The sequence below is a fragment of the Fusarium keratoplasticum genome, chromosome 2, assembly GCF_025433545.1.
Source record: "Fusarium keratoplasticum isolate Fu6.1 chromosome 2, whole genome shotgun sequence".
Classification (NCBI taxonomy): Eukaryota; Fungi; Ascomycota; class Sordariomycetes; order Hypocreales; family Nectriaceae; genus Fusarium; species Fusarium keratoplasticum.
Genome location: NC_070530.1, coordinates 1,753,879 through 1,774,990, shown reverse-complemented (window position 1 = coordinate 1,774,990; position 21,112 = coordinate 1,753,879). Strand labels below are relative to the sequence as shown.

Here is a 21,112-nt window from a genome sequence, read left to right as displayed (position 1 = left end):
TGGTCAGTGGGTAAATGAATAGAGCCCCCAATGGTTCGCATGGAGCCATCGGCTTCTCCCTCCCTTGAGTACGGCGGGCCTACCTTAGGTACCTAATAATCGCCTATACTATTGGCTTCTCCCTCTCCACATTGTCTCCTCTATGGGCTAATATCTCTTGTTCTGCCCTGCCCTTCCCTTCGTCACAAGAGACATTGTCATGGAGCTGACAATGGAACGATTGCGGGACGCGATCCGAGCGAACAAAGGTCAATTACACGACGCGGCGAGACTCCCCGCCGTCTAAATGGAAGTCTGAGTTCGCGAACGAGCTAGGTTATTAAAAAGAACCTCAAGGGCATCATCCATCAGTGACTGTATCTAAGCGAGTGACCAAGCCGTCTCCAACGCCGACCCTTTGATTATTGTATTATTACCCAACGTGATGGATGCAAAGTTGTATCTGTGTAAGAACAGGGATCCAAGACGGATTCAAAAAAGAGGTGGAATAAAACGGCCGTCTTGTCTATTACGAGATAAAGGTTGCTTCGGTAAAGATGGTGCCCTCCTCGACGATCTCCTGGTCGCCGATCTTGAGCTTCAAGGGAAGCTTCGGGTGGTACTATACGGCCGAGTCAGCAAGGGGCATGGGACATTATCGGCTGATGCGGAAATTAATTAACAAACCTGATAGATGTAGGGCTTGGTTCCAGCAGCCGCTGCAACAATCGTCTTGACGAAGCCAGGCACCTCGGCCATGACATCGACGCGGTCAACGCGCTCTTCCAAAGGTCCCTCGGAGGACGCCTCGACGGCCTTGCCGTCCTTGTCCGTGCCCAACCAGGTGTACTTGGCATGGCTCGGCTCCGGCCAGTCATTCTCCGAGTCGTTCTTAACCTGGGTGTGAGTGGCCGTGTTCTTGGAGCCTCCAATGAGAATCTCGCCGTCCTTGGCAATGCCGCCGACGTTGACGAGCGTGGAGCCGTAAGAGGGCGTGCTGGTGAACTCCATCATGACAGCCGAGTAGGTGGGGCCCTGGAAGTTGACAAAGTTCCACCGGCTGGCGGCGTGGTGAGGCTTCATGCCCTGGAGGGCGTAGACGTAGAAGCCGCGGCCCTTGAAATCAATGGGGCCCTCGTCGGTGGTGATGGTGCCCTCGGCCACGCACCGCGGCCAGAAGACGTGTCGCATGGAGCCCCATGGGTTCTCGAGGTCAGTGCCATACAGAGTCTTTCCGGTGGCGCCGGCCTGGAAGCCGGGAGAGGTGCGGGTGAGCTTGAGGTTGACGATGGCCCGCTCGTCGTTCATGCTCTTGATGGTGTAAAAGGTGCCATCCTCGGACAGCTCGACGGCGAGGTCGTCAGCGTAGAAGCTCGCCATGTCCTCGCTAAAGTCATGGTTGGTGAGGGGTGTCGAGCACCAGAGGATGGGCTTGGAGCGGTCGGGGTAAAAGATTTTGCAGTTGAACTGGCAGGTTGTGCGGATGCCGCTTTGGTTTCCATGTTAGCCTATATGTCCAGTATAAGCGGGCACGGCGCACATACGCAACATTGCTGTAGATGACCTGGAGAAGAGCGATGTAGCCGTTCTCGCCAAAGATGTAGATGGTCTGAGTCTCGACCGACGTCGAGTCCATGGCCTGCCATTTCAGGTCTTCACGCTTAGCCTCGGTGAAGGGCGTCTTCTCGGTCTCGACGGCGACCGACTTGATGGCCTCGGGGCCATAGATGGGCTCCTGGGTACCGGCGACATTGGCCAGCCTAGAGCGAGGGTTCAATCGTCAGTTTTTTTGCTGCTTTTTGAGGTCAAGAACAAAGGCGGCTGAGCTGGGCCAGGGTCCAAGCCAAGGTGGGGTTGGATGGGTGAGGCGTTTCTTACTGCTGCTTGGCCCAGTTGAACATGATGAAGGTATTCTCGCACGGCACTGGATATTTGGAGCAATAGGGGAGCAGAGGACAAGATACTCGACGGGTTCGGCGGAGAAAGGATGTGATGATGGGTCGAGAAATGCTGGGGGAGGTCCCAATTAAGAGTCTTGAATCGATGGGGATGGATGGATGTCACTTACTCTCACACCGCTGGGGGCATGGTACCTACAGCCTTAGGTTTCTTTGTGGCTTGACTTGATGCAACCTTGGAGGGGTCAATCATGGAGTGAGGGCCGAGCGGAGTGTGGCTGGAGACGTGGGGCCCTCAGCCATAATGACGTGTGTGAGGTGAGAAAACGCGTATTCGAGACGCGTTTTTTCTTACTCGGATCTGAAGGTGCTGGGGAGGTTGACGACGAGACATACGTTTCCGGCATTGTTTTCCCTACCTCCAGCCCAGGCAGACGCGGAGGGATTATGCGCCACACTTTGCTCTCGGTCTGGTGGACTTGGATTAGCAGTAGTCACTCCGTGCCTTCCGGAATTTGCGGGAGGCCTCGTGGACTCAGCAACGGCCGGTCCCTCAGAGGTAATCTCAGCCATGCCCAATTACATGGTTCTCGTCGCCTTACCCTAGAGGCGCCGAGCCCCAGCAGATCCGGTCAAGAAAAGGCGAATAGGGGCGCTGGGAAAGTGGTACAGGCAGGCATCGTCGGGGCTCGGCTGTTTGATGCTTGTTTCTTATTTGAACTTCGACGTTACGTCACAATAGACCCGAGTTTCCATGGCCGTGGGAATGTGAAATTAGTCGCAGCAATGACCAGATCATGCATTCTGGATGCACTCATCTTCCACTCCCCCGAGGCCGCTTACACGCCAACAACCAGTTTGATGGCTTCTACTAATTACCGAGCGTCACCACAAGAAGCGCACAGCATCAGGTCATTACGAAAATGACCAAAAAGGGGCCCGCCAACGGAGGGAGGCCAGATCAACGAAATCACTTGCTGCGGATCCCTATCACGGGGGCAGAAAGAGATTTGGGCTCGGCCAGCTGGCGGCCCCCCCGGGAAATTGTCCGCCTGTCTGGAAGGCCTCGACGAGGAACCAGGGACTAATAAATAAACCCCACAAGCTGACGGGAGATGGTGATCAAGAATCCTCGTCGATCGGGGAGTTTTTGTTTCTCGGCGCGTCCCTAAAGACAGGACGATGAGATCTGGAGCGCGTGATCCATGATGGTAGCTCTTACACGAACACCAAGACAAGACGGTTTGCCAGATCCGGCATTGCCTAGGAATACGAATACTCCCGACTCGCTGGATGGTCAGTTGCAGTAGGTAGCCGGTCAGTCAGTCAGTCAAGCTGACAGGCCACATTGCGGAGGGGGACAGTAATAATTGCTTGTGTAACGGCCAGCTGTCCAATCAGCAAGTCCCTAAACCTTCCAAGGCTCTTGCTGCAGCCAAAAACAAAAGTCTGCAACTCTATTGCTCGCTCGGCGTGTCGGCCCTTTAATACTAACATTCATTCACTGAGACTCGGTCGCTGATCAGTGCGCGCGCGCCGCCGTCTCTCAGTTTAGGGGCCCCGGGGAATGTTGATTTTCCAGATCACGCTTGCTTTCTTCTTCAGCTTTCTCATCTCATCGCATCGCATCATTCATTCAACGCGACATCGCTTTGCCTCGCTTCGTCGACACTGCACACCCCCTGTTGGCGCCGACTATCACTTTGGCTCTCTGTTTTGCAAGACGTAGCCTATTCCCCGGCTTATTCGCGTCCACTCGCTGTCTCTCAAGCTCCGTCCCTGACGCCCGCGCGGCCGCAGTTGATCAATCTTATCAGCGCGCGGCTACATCTTGATCGATAACGCACTTATCCAGACTACGTATCTCGCAGCAAGCTGCTCTACAGTGGGGGCGCCAGGTACATATCCGAACCATGGAACCCACGGGCATGACGACCTCGTCGTCAATGGAGGATGAGCTGCCACAGACGACAACAACTCAACAAGATCACGACCCCAACGGTGCACCACCAGGCCTCGCAGACATTGCAGCAATCTGCGCAGCTTCGGAGAAACTAAGGTACGGGATTATGTCTCTCTGGATGTGATCATGTCGCGATTGTCACACAAAGCCCAAGCTCAACTTCAAGCGACTCGAACCCTTGGCCGTTTACTATCCGTCTGACCTAGCACTTACTAACACTCACCCACAGAACATTGTGTGAGCCATATCCATCACTTGGGATGTCTCCTAGCGCACCGCACACTGCTGCATCGCCAGCTGCAGCACCACCAGCCGCATCACCAGCAGTCGCATCGCCCGCAGTCGCGCCGCCCACCGCCACATCGCATGCCGCGACGAGTGGGGGTTCCGGTAGTAACCTGGTGAGTCCAGATTGATTTCTTATGTCATCATCTTATCAGTCCGTTCCCGAGATCACACTCCTGGGCCTCCTTCACGACCATCGACCCACGGTTTCCATGTCACCTGGACCGCAAACTTATTACACAAGGGAGCGAGCGCCGAGTGCCCATGCTCCGTGGTGCCCTGTGGTGGTCCTGGGGTGGCCCACTGCTGTTCACCGTCTTATCGCGGCCGATTGATATGGTCACGTGAATCGGCATATCCTTGATGGCACTAAGCCTATCATGGGGTCGAGTGGGGCTCTCCTGTGGGCTTATCAAGCCAGTTACGTTGCAGCCAAAGAATTTTACTCCATCCTCTTATCGTGGTCGAGATAATAATCATCGCCCTCCCTCCCGCTTCGCCTTGGACTTCATCTTCAACAACCGGCGTCATGATGGCAACTAACGGATCAACGCAGCCAACCTGCCAAAACTGCAGCACTTCGACCACGCCGTTATGGCGCCGCGACGAATTTGGCTCCGTCTTGTGCAATGCCTGCGGTCTGTTCCTCAAGCTCCACGGCCGCCCTAGGCCAATCTCTCTAAAGACGGACGTTATCAAGAGCCGTAATCGCGTCAAGACGATGCGCCCGGACTTGGCGAATAAAAAAAAGGTATGTTTGTTCGCACCCGACGCAATACCCCTTACTGACACCTCCTGGTAACAGCAACAACAACAGCTACAACAGCAACAGCAGCAGCAACAACAGCAAGCCCAGAACTTCGTCTCCACTGATCCCAACGGTGTTGACATTACCGGACAAACTGCTGCCGCCGCGGCGCATGCTGCTCAGGCCGCCCGACGAACATCACAAAAGTCAGCCAATGGGCATGATGGATCCGACTCCCCGATCTCGCGCACCGGAACCCCCTCGATGTATTCGCATAGCCTCTCTTCCTTCATGGTCGAAGACCCATACCAGACTGGCTACGTCGCTACAGGGGAAGGTCGAGCTACATCCCCCCTAAATGGCGATCGCAAGATGGAGGCCCCACAGACCCATGAACAGCTTATCGCTCACAACTCGAGCTTGAAGACTCGAGTCAGTGAACTTGAGGTTATCATTGAGCTTTTCCGAGGTCGCCTGAGCCAGCTGGAGCAGCAAGAGGCCGTCGCGCGAAGTGGTCAACAAGTCGCAGGCGCAGAACAGACCCAGCTGCGTTCTCAACTGGAAGCCACTAGAGAAAGCGAAGCGCAATTGCGCGCGCAACTCGAGGACAGTCACAGAAGAGAAAACAGCTTGAAGCGACGACTGGATGACCTCGAACTTGAGCTTAAGGCAGCCCAAGATGCTAGAGAGGCTCTGGAAGAGCGCCCGGCCAAGAAACCCCGCATTGCCGAAGTACAGATCAAGGATGAGGTTGCCGCGGGCATTGAGGCTGCTGCTGAGGCCCTGCTGGCCGCCGAGGCGGTTAAGCCAACCGAGCCCACCGCCACGGAACCTGCTCCTGCTCCGGCTGTCGAAGCTCCTGAAGCACCTGTGGTGTCCCAAGCACCCGAAGTAACTCAGCCTTCAGAAACCCCCGAGGTCCCTGCCGCGACTGAGACAGTAGATGCTCCTGTCGCGCCTGAAGCCACCGAAGCCACCGCAACTGCTGAAGCCGCTGAAACTTCGGAGAGCAAAGAAGTGACCAAGGTGCCGGAAGACATCGAGATTCCTGACGCGCCCGCCGCATCAGAGGCATCCGCGCCAGAGGCATCTGCCCCTGAGACCACCGAAGGAGTGGAAGCAACTGAGCCTGCAATCGCGGCAACAGCATGATAAGAGTGACGTTGCACATCATCTTGACCATCAGCATGTCGCACGCAGCTGACGCTGGAACGTCGAATTCGGTTCCACTGTCATTGTATCAATACCTGTGTCGGCGGCGCATCAATGCTACTTGCCTCACAAGATGCGACGGCGACGACGGATGATATAATATTTCCGCATCGTTTACTCTTATTGCTTTATACCCCTGTTCGAGAGGCGTCGGGCGCGCTCGCTTTGTTTTCATGTTATACCTCGGAAGGGCAGTGGTAGCGAGGAATCTGGCGTTGAGGCCAACTGTTTTGATTGTGCGAGACACATGGGGAGCACACACGGTTTTTAATGGGACGATGATGATCTCAAGTTTGCTGGACCCTTTTTCAATCGATTGACGGGTTACGGGTTACCAACTACGTAGTACGGGCGACTTGGGAACATGTCGCGCCTGGTCGAAGGCATCATGGAGTTGAGGCTTACTGGCTTCCTCTGGAGGCTGTGTACAGTTGGGGCTTTGAGAAGTGCGCACATCGACCTAGGCTACGAAAAGTTACGCTGCTTGCGAAATGATACAAAATATTCGATCTTGTTAACATGAATTTTGATCGTATTTGTTATGTTAATGTATAGAATCTATGTCTAGGTACTCTGCAACTAGCTGTTTAAACAAAGTATATGATTATAACATAATCCGACCATGTTGCTCTCACTCGCTGCTTGTATGCGCACCTGGGTACTTATCCATACGTTCTTCTTCCCTGTAGCGTCTGGAATTCGCTAGACGTGCAAATGGTTTGCGTCCATGTTGGCTCCCGTTTGCTATGATGGCGTTCGTGGTTGCTTGCATAGTGAAGTCACGTGCAGTTCTTGAGCAGACCGGCCTCCCGTCTGCCTGAATCTTAGGTAGGCTTTAGGGTGTGATATGATAGCTCTCTCCCCTCCAACGGCATCTCGAGCTCGCCACCTCTCTCTTTGTTATTCTGGAAAACAAGACACTCCAGAATTAAATACCTACATACTTGTCACAGTGGTATTTATTACTCGGAGCCTTTTCTATAATCGCTTTTTTCCTTTGCCAAGCTTTTTGTTCTTTGGGACGCATTTGCTCGCATAGACCATTTCGCGCCGGCCGACTGCAGATCAATCAAGCTTCTTATCGACAACATCTCTCGACAATGCCTCCCACCGCGGCGATTCGCGGGGGTCCTGGCTTGAGAACGATGAATCCTCTGAATCCTTCGGTGCACAGAGGTATCGCTCACAAGCCTGGAATGGGCCGGGGACCGGGCGGGAAGACCCTACCCGGGACGAAGAGACACCGGTGAGACTTCACACAAGACATCGACATCGCTCAAGGTAGATGCTAATGATTTCACCATAGAAAGGTCCTCACGGACAGCATACACGGAGTTAGTGAGTATTATCTTACTTGTTTATGCATAGACGTGTTGCTAACATTTTACAGCCAAACCTGCCATCCGGTGAGCTTGACTGCTGCTGACTACTAGCCTCTAGTCTTCTGTCCAAGAGCTGCAGATTACTGACTGAGACCTCAGACGACTTGCGCGCCGTGGCGGTGTGAAGCGCATCTCCGCAGACATCTATGATGAATCGAGGAAAGTTTTGAAAAGCTTCCTCACGAACGTCAGTACATAGCCATTTGCCCTAGCTGCTCCCACACTGACACTCAAACAGGTGATTCGCGATTGCATCATCTACGTCGAGTACAGGAACGCGAAAACTGTCACTATTAGTGACGTATGTTGATCCAAGCGACGCCCATGTTGGAACTCTGCTGACTTGGCGACTAGGTTATTCACAGCCTGAGACGCATCGGCCGTCCGATTTATGGGTTCGACCCAGACACGGCGGAGAACAAGGCAAAGAGGCGCGACGCTCACCAACCTCTTCGATACCGCTAAGGGGGTTCATCGTGCCCGGGCTTGTAGTAAGCCATCATGTACATGACATGAGACGACGAAAAGGGGGGAGTTTACCGGCGTACGGGGGGAACAAAACTGTTTGTCATTTGGAATTCTGTCAGTCAAATCTCGCGGGCGTGTTTGGCTTTGAGACGGACAAAAGAGAGGTTGGGCATTTCACCTTCTGGGGGATAATTTCGACATTGAAGAACAAGGGAAGGAAATTGGCATTCTGTTTGAGTTGAGAGAGATCAGAGATTGTTATTAGCACCAGGTCCATCATGCATGACATGACCCAATGAATTATGAGCTTCTTCTTTAACGAAAGAAATAGGTATGGGGTATCTCAAGTGACAGTACAAGTAGGTATCCAAAAAAAAAAAAATATAGCAAGCAAGCGAGCTCCCGCCATTACGTGCTTCTTCCCCTGGCGTATAAGCCTCCATCTGGTATCACCTCCGTATGGTATAACCTCCAGTCTGGTATCGCCTCCACCTGGTCGGTGGTCTAGTTTCCTCGAGTCTCTGTCATGACCCTTCTTCTAGTGGTATCTGTATGTAGTTTGTTGATTATAGCCGCGTCTTTCCGTCGATAGTGTCGTCTCCTGGACTTTATATCACTCCATCGTCACCGGTTTCATTCTCCATCTCTTCCTCATCATCGTCTCACATTGGTCGCCTTTCTCGATGATGAATTCGTTGTTTAGGACCTTTCGTGTCCTCGTCATGTTGTTGTTTCGTGCCATGGCCGCATTTACCTTCTCCTCTTGAACATGTCCCAGTCGGCCAGAACTCCGTCCAGAGCCTTGGTGGCCCGCACCTCGTCTCTACGGAAGGGCGCGTTGAAGATACCGGGGAGAAGCATGGCGCTGTTGGCGTGCTCCTGGGCGAAACCTATCTCAGCGTCCTTGCCGCAACGCTCCTTGGTCACGCGAACGGCCTCATGGAGGAGATCCTTGCCAACACCCTTTCCACGGTAGTGGAGGTTGGTAGTCCACGCGCGGATGACACCCTTTCCACCACGGAGCGAGAGAGATCGTCTGCGTCTGTGGCCAGAGGTCGGGTTCGGTTCGAGACGCAGGACGAGCGTTCCGATGATGTCGTCGTTGAGGCGGGCAGCAAGCAGGGTATCCTCCTCACCATCGTCGGCCCGTAGCCAGTTCCAGCGCAGTCGTTCAGCCAAGGAGATGTAGCCACTGGCTAGGTATCGGATCCCCATGAGGTAACTCATGATGACACCGCAGGAGATAGTCATACCAAGGCCGGGGTCGAGACGAGAGACGCCACCGAGGTGGTAAATGGCAGCGAGGGCAGTAGACAGACCAGCGAGGCATAGTGGGTGAAAGACGAGGTTCAACGAGGCTCGCTGACGCATCTGGGCGATGGAATCGGCCACCAGGCGAAGACCCTCGATCTTGTCCTGAGGCTTGTCGAGAACCTCGAGGGACAGTGGTTCAATGTCATCGTCGTCATCGAAGCCGCAGAAGGGACCACTGGCGGCCAGCGGCGAGGGCGATGGCGGGACATAGGAGGAGAATGGGACTGAAGGACCAAGCTGTGGAGAGTTGGTCGCCGAGGTCATGGCCGAGTGAAGGACGAGATTGGCGCGGAGGAATGTGAAGAAAGCTGCGGGCCGAACTGTTAGTCATGGTGGCTTTGGCTGCAAATGTGTCTCGTCGAGGCCATTTCCAAAACGGTGAAGCGGAAGACCAAGCTCCAAGACAAAAGTTGTTTCAAGCTATCCACCAATGCCATTTCTGACACCGTCTGCCTCCCCAAGGACACCATTGCGAGCTCCAAGGCAAGGTCTGACTGTTACTCAAGCTCATCGCTTGAGCTCGTCGTCCAGGTTGACCTTGACCTTGAAACTCATGACAGGGGTGGCCTTGATGGTGGTGGCCGAGGTAACGAAGTGACAGGGGACCGAGACAAGCGAAAAAACTCGGGTCCAAGAGGACAAGGGTCCAACCGCAGCCAAGACGAGCAAGAAAAGAAAAGAAATACGACAACAACAATAGGCAGAAGGGAAGTTGGGGAGAAACTCACCAGCACTCGTCTTGAGAACGGGGACAGCACCGACTCGGTCTGCCATGGTGCTAGGGTGGCAGGTCCTCAGGTCAAGCTCTCGGATAGCAATATGGTGAGGACCCTCCATGGTTGTGTAGGTGGCCATGATGGCTGTGGGTGGGTAAGGTATTAAAGAGACAGAAAGAGAACAAATATAAGGGAGAGATAATAGAGTAGAGCAAGGAAGGAAACCAGCCTCCAAGAGCAAGTGTGTAGACTGGACAAGAAACAAGAGATGGTGCAAGAAGAACAAGATGGGTATCCGTAATAGTAATAGTAATAGTAGGTGTGTATGATAATGTCAAGAGATGAAGTGAGAGAGAGGAGGGAGAGCAAGAAGAAGTAGGGGTGGAATCTGGGGGATCAAGAAGAAATTTCAAAGTTTTGGATCTCGAGGCATTGGTCGTCAGCTCTTTGTTCTGGGCGACCCGACGCTCTGGTGGCCGTAGCGCCCTTTGCCCTTTGGCCTCTCAAATGCAACACACTCTGCATTAGAATCCTTGCATCTTTTGCGGCGCTGACACGGCCTTGCGAGCCCGGATCCCTGGGCTGGGAGGGTCTTCCTTGTCCCTTGTCTCTCTCCCAGCCTCTGACGGCGACTGAGATTGTCGTCCAGGTAGTGCCAAGCCTAGCACGTATGCGGTTTGCTCCCATGTGGTGGTTGCGTGACAGTCGACGCTATTCTGTGAGCGATATCGTCGACGTGCTGCCCGCGCGGCATGGTCGTCCTCCTGTGCAGCAGTAGCTTGACTTTGGCACGTCACGTCAACTCGCCCTCCTCCTCATCCTCCCCTCGACCTCCTCTTCTGTGTCTCTTATCTCGATCCCCTCCTCCAATCATGCTTCATCGGCCACAGCTGCGAGCGTCCAAAAAGACCGCAAGCAGCAGCCCCCCAGCCCGTTTCCCCGCCGCCAGCAGAAGTATCATCAGCCAACTTCATCATGGTCTCGCAGGGGCTTGCTTGAGAGGGTCAAGCCCCTCCAAACTCCACCCTTCTACCCAGCAACAAAGAAAGAGAAGCGGGGAGCCGAGCCGACAAGCAAGCCAGAAAGGCGTTAGCTCACCGTTGGCGTAGCCCATTAAAACCCGTGGCGTTGGTCGCGCCGTTCCCCTCCACCCTCGTCCGCCCGCTCAGCTCATCAATTGTCGTCCAGAGCACGCGAGTCCGGTACCTCAGCGTCGGGTTCACCTGGGCTCGAGATAAAAGCCCTCACCTTGCCCGGGGCAACTTGATATCGCAGCCGGGCCAAGAGATGTGCATCCCTCAGGTGTGAGTGGGCTCCTGGCCTGCGCTGGAGGGACTAATCGTCGCTGGCAACCCTCACGTCGGTAGCTTGGGCAATCGTGTGATAACGCGCATGAGCCGTCGCGCGAACGCCTAATTGTCCAGACGCCACAAGATGCCCGCCATCCCGCTGCAACGATACCGCTCGTTGCACTAACGTCAACTTCCCTAGCACGTAGCCGTCGCTGTCGTTGCTGGATCGTCAGGGGGCCTTGGGGATCGGACAACCCAGGGAGATGTGAAGCCCGTCTGTTGGGACAAGAGTCTGGACCCGCGACGACGGGTGTGTCTCCTCATGCCACTAACCGTAGCGGCACAATCGTCTTTGACGCCATCTCTCTCTCATGCAGCAGTCAGTCCAATAGTTTGGTCCTCGACGCGTACGTAGTAACCTGACTCTGGTTACAGCGCCCCCATGAACATCAAAGGTTGAGTCGAACCAGGGCAAACCAACACTGGGCGCCATCAGGAATGGATGAGTGAATGCAGCAAGAGGTCGACCAAGAACGGATATGGCTTCCCTCATGGATCCAGCTCCACTGCTGACGTATCAAGCATATCCCCGACTGGCCCAGCTCGTTAAACGCGCCGCCCGCTTGACATTGACACTGACTGGGGACCCCTTGGATCAAGGCCGTGGCTCATGGCCCAACCGACTGTGTGGGGGACCGGCCGAGAATTGAATTTCTTGCGCCCAACCACAAATGCTTGGTTACCAACGGTAACAAGATCGTGCGGGATAGTTCCAACGCCTCGTTGCATTTAGCCACCAGCCATTGCCTGTAAATGACCGTCGTCTCGCAACTTGCCGCCATCTTCATCTCCACCACCTCCGTTTTCGTGGGGAGCGTCTCTGATCCTGAGAATTCCGTCGCATCCTCGATCCCCTCCCCGGCCGCTGCAGCTAGAGGATGTAGGTAGTATAGGATGCCTGTGCTCGACCATCGTTTCCCCGTCAATGCGGGCCCGCGCTTCAGGAATGCCAAGAGACGCTCATGAAACGCTCGACGACGAAACTCGAATGGAGCACGGGGTACGGAACGCGAAACACTTCATGTCCGTCGTTACGTTTGACCACCGGCGATCTGTCCCCAAGTTGGTTATGCCCGCCAGCAACGTCGTTGCTGGAGCCGCCGTCACCACTGCACGGATGGACCCTGGGTTTTCGGCATGTGGGAGATCGTGTGCGTCGAGCAAGGTACGTAAGAGAGTAGGCGGCCCGAGGTAATTCTTGTTTGCTAGACGAAGCTGCTGTCTGTGCCTTGTCGATTATCTCTGCTGTGGCCAAGGGTCTAATGGGTATTGTTGAATCGTCAAACATTGAACGAATCGGATTCAGAGGTAGGAACGCGCCTTCAAGGTTCAGTTGCCCAACACACCAAAAGTCACATTTCATGGGTATCATGTACATTTGATCGTGATCTGGAAGGAGCCCTACACGATGGATGTAGGTACACAGCTCCTGCCTTTATTGGAAGCACAATATTATAGCAACAACAACCCTTGTCCGATATTTCATCGCCAGGCGTCACCTTCCACCATCTCCAACTAGACGGGATATTACAGATACCTTCAAGTCCACCCATCTCAAGCATCCGGACATGGACATCCGTACCCAAAAGAACTCCAATTCTACCCTCTACCTCCTCAGCCGATGTCCAAGCACCATTCCAACAAAGGCGAGAACTCGGTATGCTGTTCCGATTGCGACCAAGACGCCAATGTTCATCCACTTTCGATCCAACTCGAATCCAGTCTCTCGCGCAGCAATGTCAACCTTGTAGAGGTAGGCGAACGGTGCCACGAGCTGCCCAAAGTATATCTCCGCAAGCCAAGTGGCCGGGGATGCTCGCCAAAGCCACTCCATGTGCCAGTCCTTGACTGACGACAGGGGTGGTGCTGATCCAGACAGGATACCAGTGATGAGTGCAATCATGGTTGCAAACAGCGGCGCATCTTCTCTGCGGACGACCATGCTCACGATACTGGCAAGGCCATAGATGCAGTAAAAGTACAGCAGGTTGGTAAGGAACGCGAGACCCCAATCGATGATGGGCACTGACAGTAGGAATAAGGGTGTCGTGAAATGGAGGCACCCGAGAGCCATTCGAGGCAAGACAGAAATCACCTTGGCAATGAAATACGCAAATCGGGAGTGACCTGCTTCGGCCTCCCGTCTGTACAGCAGCGTCTCCTCAGAGAAGAGCTTGACTCCAGGGGCAGCCGCAACGAGACCAACAGCAATGGCGATGAGGAGGGCAAACTGCGGCGCAGAGATGAAATCGATGGCCGTCGACAAGACCTCATAGGGTTCGTGGAAGATGCCAACAAACATGATGCCGTTCTTGGGGTTGTTGGCAAGTCCTAGCAAGGCTCCGGCGAGCACCGCAAGTCCCATCTCAGCGAAGAAGGCCCCCTTGGTGCGGTATTGTTGAACCATGGCACGGCAAAGGCAGAGCCATGCTTGCTTGACAAATGGAGCACCACGTTTCTTGAGGGCCTGACGCATGCCCGTATCACCCAGCATGGTCGATCGGATACTCCTGCGCTCGAAATCCTCGGCCGTTTTGGCCTTCCGCGATGCTGACCAGTTGGAGATGAGGGCCTCCTTGGAGACATCACCTTTGGCATTGTATTCTCGACCGTTTCCGGTGATAATATCAGTAATCACATCGGCGTGGTTGCTGTGTTCGGGGAAATGGAAGCCCATGCCCTCAAAGTATGCCTGGGCCTCGGGCTGGGGTCCTTCATAGATGGTCTGTCCGTTTCCGAGTAAGATGAGGTTGTCGAATAGCTCAAAGATCTCGGTTCGGGGCTGGTGGATAATGACGATGATGGAGATACCGAGCTTCGCAATCGCCTTGAGCGTGCGCATGATGGAAGATGCAGCAGTGGCATCGAGACCACTGGTTGGCTCATCAAGGAAGATGGCCATGGGCGCAGCCGCCAGCTCCATGCCTATGCTCACTCGCTTTCTCTGTCCACCGCTAATGACGGGCTTACCTACACTGCCGACTCGAGAATCGCGCACATGCGACAGCTCCAAGCAGTCGATAACAGACTCGACATGAGCTTCGATCTCGGCCTTTTTCCATGTTCGAGGAAGCCGGATGCGTGCCGAGTGGACAATGTTTTCGTAAACGCTCAACTCGGGCAGTACGATATCGTCTTGGGGCACATAACCGGTCAACTTCTTGTAACGCTTCATCTTGCCTGGGGTATTGTTGACGGCAACGATACCACCAGTGTTACTGGTTTTACCCATCAACACGTTGACGAATGTCGACTTGCCGGCTCCCGATCCACCCATGACAGCCACGAGCTGTCCTTGCTCGATGGACCCAGTGACGTTCTGGAGAACTGGTTTGACCGCCTTCTTAGGGTGGAAGCTGAGGTCGGAGTACCTGAAGGAAAGGCCAAAGTTTGTCGCCTCGGCTGCTCTGCGCATCGAATCAACAAAGGCCTTGAGCTGCGGCGAGGCCTCGGCTTCCTTGTGCTGTTGATCAGAGCTATCGGTGCTGCCCCGTGCCAGAGCGGCCTCGAAGCCATGGCCAGGGCGACCCTCTCGGTGTGGCATATCGTAAGGCGAGTAGGGCGCATAGGGGCTGTACGAGAGGTTCATGGGTGCCATCTCATTGTCTTGCCCCTCAGGCAGTTCCTTGTATCCAGTGATGGTGGCCCTGACAGCCCTCATGGTCTTGTGCCTCTTCAGGGTGCCCGCATGCGCCTTGGAGGTTGAGTGCCACCGCTGCCGGAAAATCAAGAAGAACATGCCAATGACAAGGAGGACATCGATAATGATCAATACCACCAGAGGAACCATGAAGCGCTCGAACGATGATCCCTCGGGACAGAGGCTGCCGGAAGCGCAAGGCGTCGGCCTGGAAGCACCAGGTTGACAGTATGAGCCCTTTGGACATCGAATCTTCTTCTTGCCTTCGTCTTCAAGAGGACAGTAGTAGCCCTGCTGGCAAACGATTGGCTCAAAAGGACCCATGCCTATGTTCTCGCCTTTGTAGTGGCAGGTCATTTGCGAAAGTCGTCCGACTGTGCACATCTCATTGGGAGGGCATGATTGGGGGAGTGAGTTGATGGTGTTGTTCATGCCTGGACTGATTAGAACTAGTCTTCACATGGTTGAGGCTCAGAAACGGGGACTCACAAAGAAAACCTTCTTTACAGCCGTCCTTGGTCCAAGACTCGACGGACTGCAGTTGCAATGGCAAGGCGCCAGGTCTCCAGCATGGTGCCGCATCTATGGGGAGCTGGTCATTCAGCAGCTGCTGGTAAGAGCGATAGAAGCTGGTTGAGAAGCTGGACTGATTCTTGCCGGTGCAGTCTCGGTCGTAGACACTGAGCCTCTTGTTGTCTTCCAATGGCTTCAGTGTCCGGGTCCGGGTGTCCCATGTTAGCTGTTCGCTGGTCTTGGGAGGGTTCGACGCGTCGTAGATGGGCAGGTCGTCGATGCTTCCCTTGCCGTTCTTGGATTTGAACCATTTTCCTGTTGTCGCGTTGTACACGACCTGGGTCTGGTTTCCGATGCACTGCCAAGCGGCCTCGTCACGCTCGAATCTCCATCCGTCTCCGGTGAGTTGATCGGCGCCGGGCAAAGGTCGCAATGCGCAGAGACAGGCCGTTGTGTCGAGGAAGGATGGTCCTTCTGGCCTCACGATTGGGAGGAATGGCTGCTGCGGCACCTTGGCCGGGTCAATGCCCCAACGCTGGAGCGCCATTGTGTTGCGCCTGGAGGGTGATACTGGTTTCCCTCTGAGGAAGAAGAGTGTCGTTGGTGCGAGAATGCGCTCACGAGATGAGTGATGGTCAACGGCAGTTCAACTCCCTCGCATCTCGGCAGACCTAGCAGCGCGTGGGATACATCTTTATACATGTTGGCAACTCCGCAAGGACTACCTCAATGGGAAGAAAAACAACAATGGGGACACAGGGAATGAGCCCGAGAGTATGAAGGATCATCCAGCCAAGATGCGCTGCTGAGGCTATGGGATGGGGCCATTGGGGCTCCGTCGCTGGCACAGCGCAGTGCTTGTGAGATTTTAGTGCCCGCGAATTCCCAGGGTCACAGAAGGCGAAGTTATTTCCAGCCAGCGGCCAACGATTGCAATTCCTCCGAACGTGGTAGATGCCCCGCCGATCTCAACCGGCATGGCCAACGAGAAGTGGTGGTGACGGCACCAGCTGGATCGTAGCATTAGGGCTGAGCCGGGTCGAACGTATCACAAGCAGTCAGCAGCAGCTGCACATCTCCCCTCTGCGACTGGGATGTGCTTCAGCCCTTCAAGTTCATCTTCACAAGCAAGGTTCAGGGTCAAGGTCGTTGAGGTCGGTCCCCACGTTCGTTCCCGCAGCCTTACATCAGCGGCGGCGGCTCTCATTGGTCGGCGCTCCATCCCGCCCGATAGGGCTTAGAGTGTGGCGCACTTTGACACGACGTCAATCCAAGGGTTAGGGTTACCTTAGACTAGTGTAAGTGTTTCTAGGCGCGAGCTCAAGAGCGAACGACGAACGACGACGCGAATACTGGTGTTGGTGTAAATCTCACCTCACCTCGCGGCCATGCCCGGACGGGTTTTAGGGAAATGACGTGATGTGGTGGTTTCGAAACTTAGTGATAATCCGCACCAAGGCTAACTACTGCATCTATGTCTTTTTTGCCTATTTCGGCCGTCATTACGCCTGTCAAGCAATCTGCCTTGCCCATTAGCTGAATCCCTCTCAATCCTCCCTCTATCCACATGGATCTCAAATTATTTTGCTGTTCCCGGGGTATCGTATCTCATGCGTTGCACCTTTTTTCTTCTCTTCTAGCCAAGACACACAAGACTCAGCCCAGCCATTATTATTCCTTTTCCGTTACAGAGCCAGAGGCCACCGGTCCCTTCTCCGCCTTTTCATCTCCCGTCTCACCTGTAGCTGTAGCATTGGGATTGACCAAGCCCATCGACGCCGTCATCTCCTCGGCCGCCACCTTGTCAGCAGGTGTGTTGCCCTGAGTCCCGATGCGCATGAATGGCAGGAAGAGGCAGCTCAGTCCCGCGAGTCCGACCGACACGAAAAAAGCCATCCGATAGGGCACAACCGGATCGCCGCCATCGGCCTGCGCCTCCCCAACCGAGCTGTACACTGCCGTCGAAATACCAATGGCGACCGTCGAGCCCAGACGAATAAGCATGTTGAAGATTCCTCCGGCCAATGATTGCTGGTGAATCGGAAGCGACTGCATGACATACATCTATAAGGTTTCGTTAGCATCTGTCCCTTGTCCCTTGAATCATCAGGATACCTACGTTGGTCACGTTGAACTGAAAGTCGGCGCCAATGACATTCATGATAAGAGATGGAAAGATAAACGCCCAGTATATCGTATTCGCCTTCTGAAAGGTGAGGAGGAGGTTAGCGCCCAGGTAGGCAAAGGAGCCCACCGCCATAATGAGGGTGTTGTTGATGCTGTGGAGGATGCTGGCCGCCACCACGTTCCAGATGATGCCCGCGATGACCTGAGGCAGCAGGTGCACCGCGACGTTGAGGGCATCGTAAGCCTTGACTTCCTGCATAAAGAGAGCGAGCCAAAAGTTGGAGGAAGCGAACGACATCATGCCGAGAATCGCCGTCAAGACAAGCTAGTATCCTTGGTAAGAAAACTATCGAGAAGCAGCGGCAACAACAGACACATACCAACGAGAAGTTACGGTCTCTCCAGACATGGAGCGGCATGAGGGGGTGCTCCCAGTAGCTCTCCCAGACCACGAAGCCGACGAGGAGAAAGAATCCAACGATAAGCATGGCGATAATGTGCGCGGACTTCCAGCCGTCATCGGGGCCAAGGCTGAGCGCGTGTTAGTTCAACCCAAAGCGTGGGGAGAGGGACATGAACATACGTCAGAGCAGCTGTAAACATGCCAATACCTGTAACAGTCAGGACAGTTCCAACACTATCGAACTGCCTCAGAGCTGTGCGCATGCGTGTCTTGAATGGTGTTGGTTCAAAGGCCTCGACGCTCGGAACAATCCAGATGGATGCAACTCCAAGGACGGCCCAGATGATGGACAAGAGGATGAAGCCGGCCCGCCAGTTGAAGATGCGAGCTGCAATACCACAGACTATACTGCCTAGGGCAAATCCAAGGGGGTTTCCAGCTGAGAAACTTGCAAAGGCCCAGTTCTTGCGCTGCGAGGGCACGTTGTAGGCGGCTCCCAGAATGCCAATCGCTGGGGGCACCACCATAGCTGAAGCCAGGCCGAGTACGCCACACAGTATGTCCATCCAGAAGGGGTTCTGTGCAAACGCAACGATCAGACAGCCTCCGCTGAAGCAGCCCATACCGAAGAGGAAGACGGCCTTGCGGCCCAAGAAGTCAGCGAGCTGGCCCAGCGCAAGCTGGAATGCTCCAGCAGTAAGCCTACAACCGAGTTAGAGGACTGAAGGCGAGAGAGGACATGAATATGTTAAACTTACGTTGCAGCAGCAGCAATCCACGAGATTTGGCTCTGTGTCATGCCAAGGTCCTTGCCAATGGCCGCCGTAACAATAACTGTCGAACCAGTCAAAAAGGTATTTGTCGCCATGGCAATGGTTGCCATGAAGACGAATGCGACCTCCTGAAAAGTGTTCTTGAAGCATTCGGGACGCGCCCCCAGCCCCGACACGGCCTTGACCTCTTCTCCTCCACTTCCCTCAACATCTTGAGCGTCGTCGACGTTGGCGGGTGTCTTTTCAGCCTCTCGGGAAGTGGGGGCTTGATGGCCGCCCCTGGATGCCGGATCGGAGGCCATTGTGCCGGCGATTGCTGCGCCGCCGGAGCTCGGTGGTGACAATAACCCGGAGGAGGACAAGCGCAGGGTCACCGAATCGTCCGACTTTACTGAGCTTCAGTCGGGCTGGCCTGTTGCTGCTCCGTCCGTTGGGTTCGATGAATTGAGCGTGCAAAGGAAAAGTGGGATGAAATAAGGTACTGGAGCAACCGCTGATATAAGGGCCCAGATGCCGTCCCCACTGCGGAAAACTATTTCACGGATTGGCAGAGGTCGAGATCCCACGGGAGGAACTCCGAGACTCTCCCGAAGTCGGAGGCGACGAGAATCGGTGATATCGAGGGACAACAACTAGGCTCAGGTGCGTCTGGTTGTTAGATGCAAGGACGCGATGGGCAAGGCAAGAAAACAAGAGGAAAACAAAATAGAAGACAAGGGAGGCCCGTCAGTGTTGAGCACCGCCAAGTCAACTACTCCATTCCTGATGGGACTCTTGAGAAAAGATTTGCGCGCCAGCAACGGCAACTCTAACCCTTCTCCCTGGGCAAGCTCTGTCTGCAATTGACATTGACGCTCCCCTCCCACATTGCCGAAAGTGGGAGCCGAAGAAGCATTAATTGCGTGCGCGCCTCCAGCTCCAAAGGCAGACTTTCAGCTCTCAAAGCCGCCTAGTTTCTTTATTATTTTGTCATGGCTTAGTCAATCGCTTGCTGGTGGCGCCGACAACGGTGGGGTTGCTCATCTCGATTATCAATCAGTCAACCTCTGCCATCCCCATCAGCAAGAAACAGGCGCCCTGAGAGGTCAATTGAACCCGTCGCAGAAGCAATGAAGGTCACACAGGTATGATGCGAAGTTCAATACGCCACATGCGATAAGATAACCACCCTGGAGCCCGTCGCTAACAATTGATGCCAGATTTGGTTCTACCCCATCAAGGGCATCCGGGGAATCCAGCTGGAATCCGCCAAACTGGGGCCCCAGGGTCTTGAACACGATCGCCGCTTTATGCTATGCAAGGTCGAGGAGTCGGGCGAATTGACAAAAATGCAGCTGTCCAAATTCCCCGAGTGCAGTCTCTTTGCCCAGGAGATTGTCGGTGACAAGATCCGCGTCAGGTACATAACTCCTCAAGAACCGTTGGTTCCCTGGCGGCCCGAACAAGACACCGTTTTGGACGTTCCGATCGACCCAAAGTTAGACGGGCTGGACAGAGCCGACGTCAATCTTCATCAAAGCCTGGTCGTCGCATATCACATGGGTCCAAAGTACGATGCATGGTTCTCTGCGTGCTTCGGCTTCAGCACCGCCCTGGTCTTCATCGGTGATGGTCGACGCCCTGTCTTGGGAACTTTTTCTCCTAGTGCCCAGAGATGCCCCCAGTCATGGCCTTCGTGGCTAGCGAGCTATGTCGGGGGTTACGGGTTTTCTCGCACCGAGGAGGACTGGCTTGCCTTTTCGGATTGTGCCCCTTATCTCTTCGCTACGGAGCAGTCACTCAACAACGTTAGTGCCCGCCTGACCGAATGCGACGTGGACATGCGAGCCATGCGGCCCAACATTGTCCTGGACGGTGAGATCGAGTGGGATGAGGACTTCTGGGCGCAGTTGTCCATTAATGGCGCGCACAGAATCGCCCTGACCAAGAACTGCAACCGCTGTACTTCCCTCAACGTCGACTATGACACCGGCCGTACAGCGAAGGGAGAGCGTGGCACAGTGCTCAAGAAGCTCATGTCTGACCGGAGGGTTGACGCTGGTGCAAAGTACTCGCCCGTCTTCGGCAGATATGGCTTCCTCGTCAGCAAGCCTGGCAACAACGCCATCGTGTCCATCGGCGATCATGTCGAGGTTACGGAACGGATGACTGAGCGTACCGTCTGGGACTGGTCGCTGACAGATCCCGCAATCGCACGGTACTATCGCCATGCTCCCGATACCAAGATGAGCTTACCTGTCCTGCTCTCGCTTTGGTTAACCAGCGCGGCTTTGCTCGGTCTGCTTCCGTGCTGGTTTCTGCTCTCTTGAATAGAGTCGTAGTATCAATCAACGTGCCAC

At 54.6% G+C, this 21,112-nt stretch overlaps 7 protein-coding genes across 7 annotated transcripts; 3 read left to right on the top strand and 4 right to left on the bottom strand.

The window, feature by feature from the left end:
* Positions 1 to 508: 508 nt before the first annotated feature.
* NCS57_00248000 (Survival factor 1) lies at positions 509 to 1,880 on the bottom strand (the record flags this gene model as incomplete). Its single annotated transcript, XM_053052510.1, has 4 exons — positions 509 to 601; positions 667 to 1,468; positions 1,524 to 1,739; positions 1,858 to 1,880. 4 exons carry the CDS (start codon positions 1,878 to 1,880, stop codon positions 509 to 511), a joined length of 1,134 nt encoding a protein of 377 aa, XP_052917756.1.
* A 1,910-nt stretch (positions 1,881 to 3,790) lies between these two features.
* On the top strand, positions 3,791 to 6,025 carry NCS57_00247900 (GATA-type domain-containing protein; the record flags this gene model as incomplete). The annotated part of the gene is made up of 4 exons (XM_053052509.1): positions 3,791 to 3,936; positions 4,070 to 4,241; positions 4,682 to 4,876; positions 4,931 to 6,025. 4 exons carry the CDS (start codon positions 3,791 to 3,793, stop codon positions 6,023 to 6,025), a joined length of 1,608 nt encoding a protein of 535 aa, XP_052917755.1.
* Positions 6,026 to 7,185: 1,160 nt separating this feature from the next.
* NCS57_00247800 (Histone H4) lies at positions 7,186 to 7,932 on the top strand (the record flags this gene model as incomplete). Its single annotated transcript, XM_053052508.1, has 6 exons — positions 7,186 to 7,331; positions 7,392 to 7,423; positions 7,476 to 7,491; positions 7,567 to 7,654; positions 7,706 to 7,768; positions 7,822 to 7,932. 6 exons carry the CDS (start codon positions 7,186 to 7,188, stop codon positions 7,930 to 7,932), a joined length of 456 nt encoding a protein of 151 aa, XP_052917754.1.
* A 753-nt stretch (positions 7,933 to 8,685) lies between these two features.
* Positions 8,686 to 10,104, bottom strand: NCS57_00247700 (N-acetyltransferase domain-containing protein; the record flags this gene model as incomplete). Its single annotated transcript, XM_053052507.1, has 2 exons — positions 8,686 to 9,557; positions 9,978 to 10,104. The coding sequence occupies 2 exons, from the start codon at positions 10,102 to 10,104 to the stop codon at positions 8,686 to 8,688; spliced, it is 999 nt and encodes a 332-aa protein (XP_052917753.1).
* Positions 10,105 to 12,923: 2,819 nt separating this feature from the next.
* On the bottom strand, positions 12,924 to 16,017 carry NCS57_00247600 (uncharacterized protein; the record flags this gene model as incomplete). The annotated part of the gene is made up of 2 exons (XM_053052506.1): positions 12,924 to 15,391; positions 15,447 to 16,017. 2 exons carry the CDS (start codon positions 16,015 to 16,017, stop codon positions 12,924 to 12,926), a joined length of 3,039 nt encoding a protein of 1,012 aa, XP_052917752.1.
* Positions 16,018 to 17,141: 1,124 nt separating this feature from the next.
* NCS57_00247500 (MFS domain-containing protein) lies at positions 17,142 to 19,075 on the bottom strand (the record flags this gene model as incomplete). Its single annotated transcript, XM_053052505.1, has 5 exons — positions 17,142 to 17,534; positions 17,590 to 17,922; positions 17,978 to 18,128; positions 18,181 to 18,702; positions 18,759 to 19,075. 5 exons carry the CDS (start codon positions 19,073 to 19,075, stop codon positions 17,142 to 17,144), a joined length of 1,716 nt encoding a protein of 571 aa, XP_052917751.1.
* A 777-nt stretch (positions 19,076 to 19,852) lies between these two features.
* On the top strand, positions 19,853 to 21,082 carry NCS57_00247400 (MOSC domain-containing protein; the record flags this gene model as incomplete). Its single annotated transcript, XM_053052504.1, has 2 exons — positions 19,853 to 19,897; positions 19,973 to 21,082. Exons 1-2 carry the CDS (start codon positions 19,883 to 19,885, stop codon positions 21,080 to 21,082), a joined length of 1,125 nt encoding a protein of 374 aa, XP_052917750.1. The 5' UTR covers positions 19,853 to 19,882.
* Between the last annotated feature and the right edge of the window lie 30 nt (positions 21,083 to 21,112).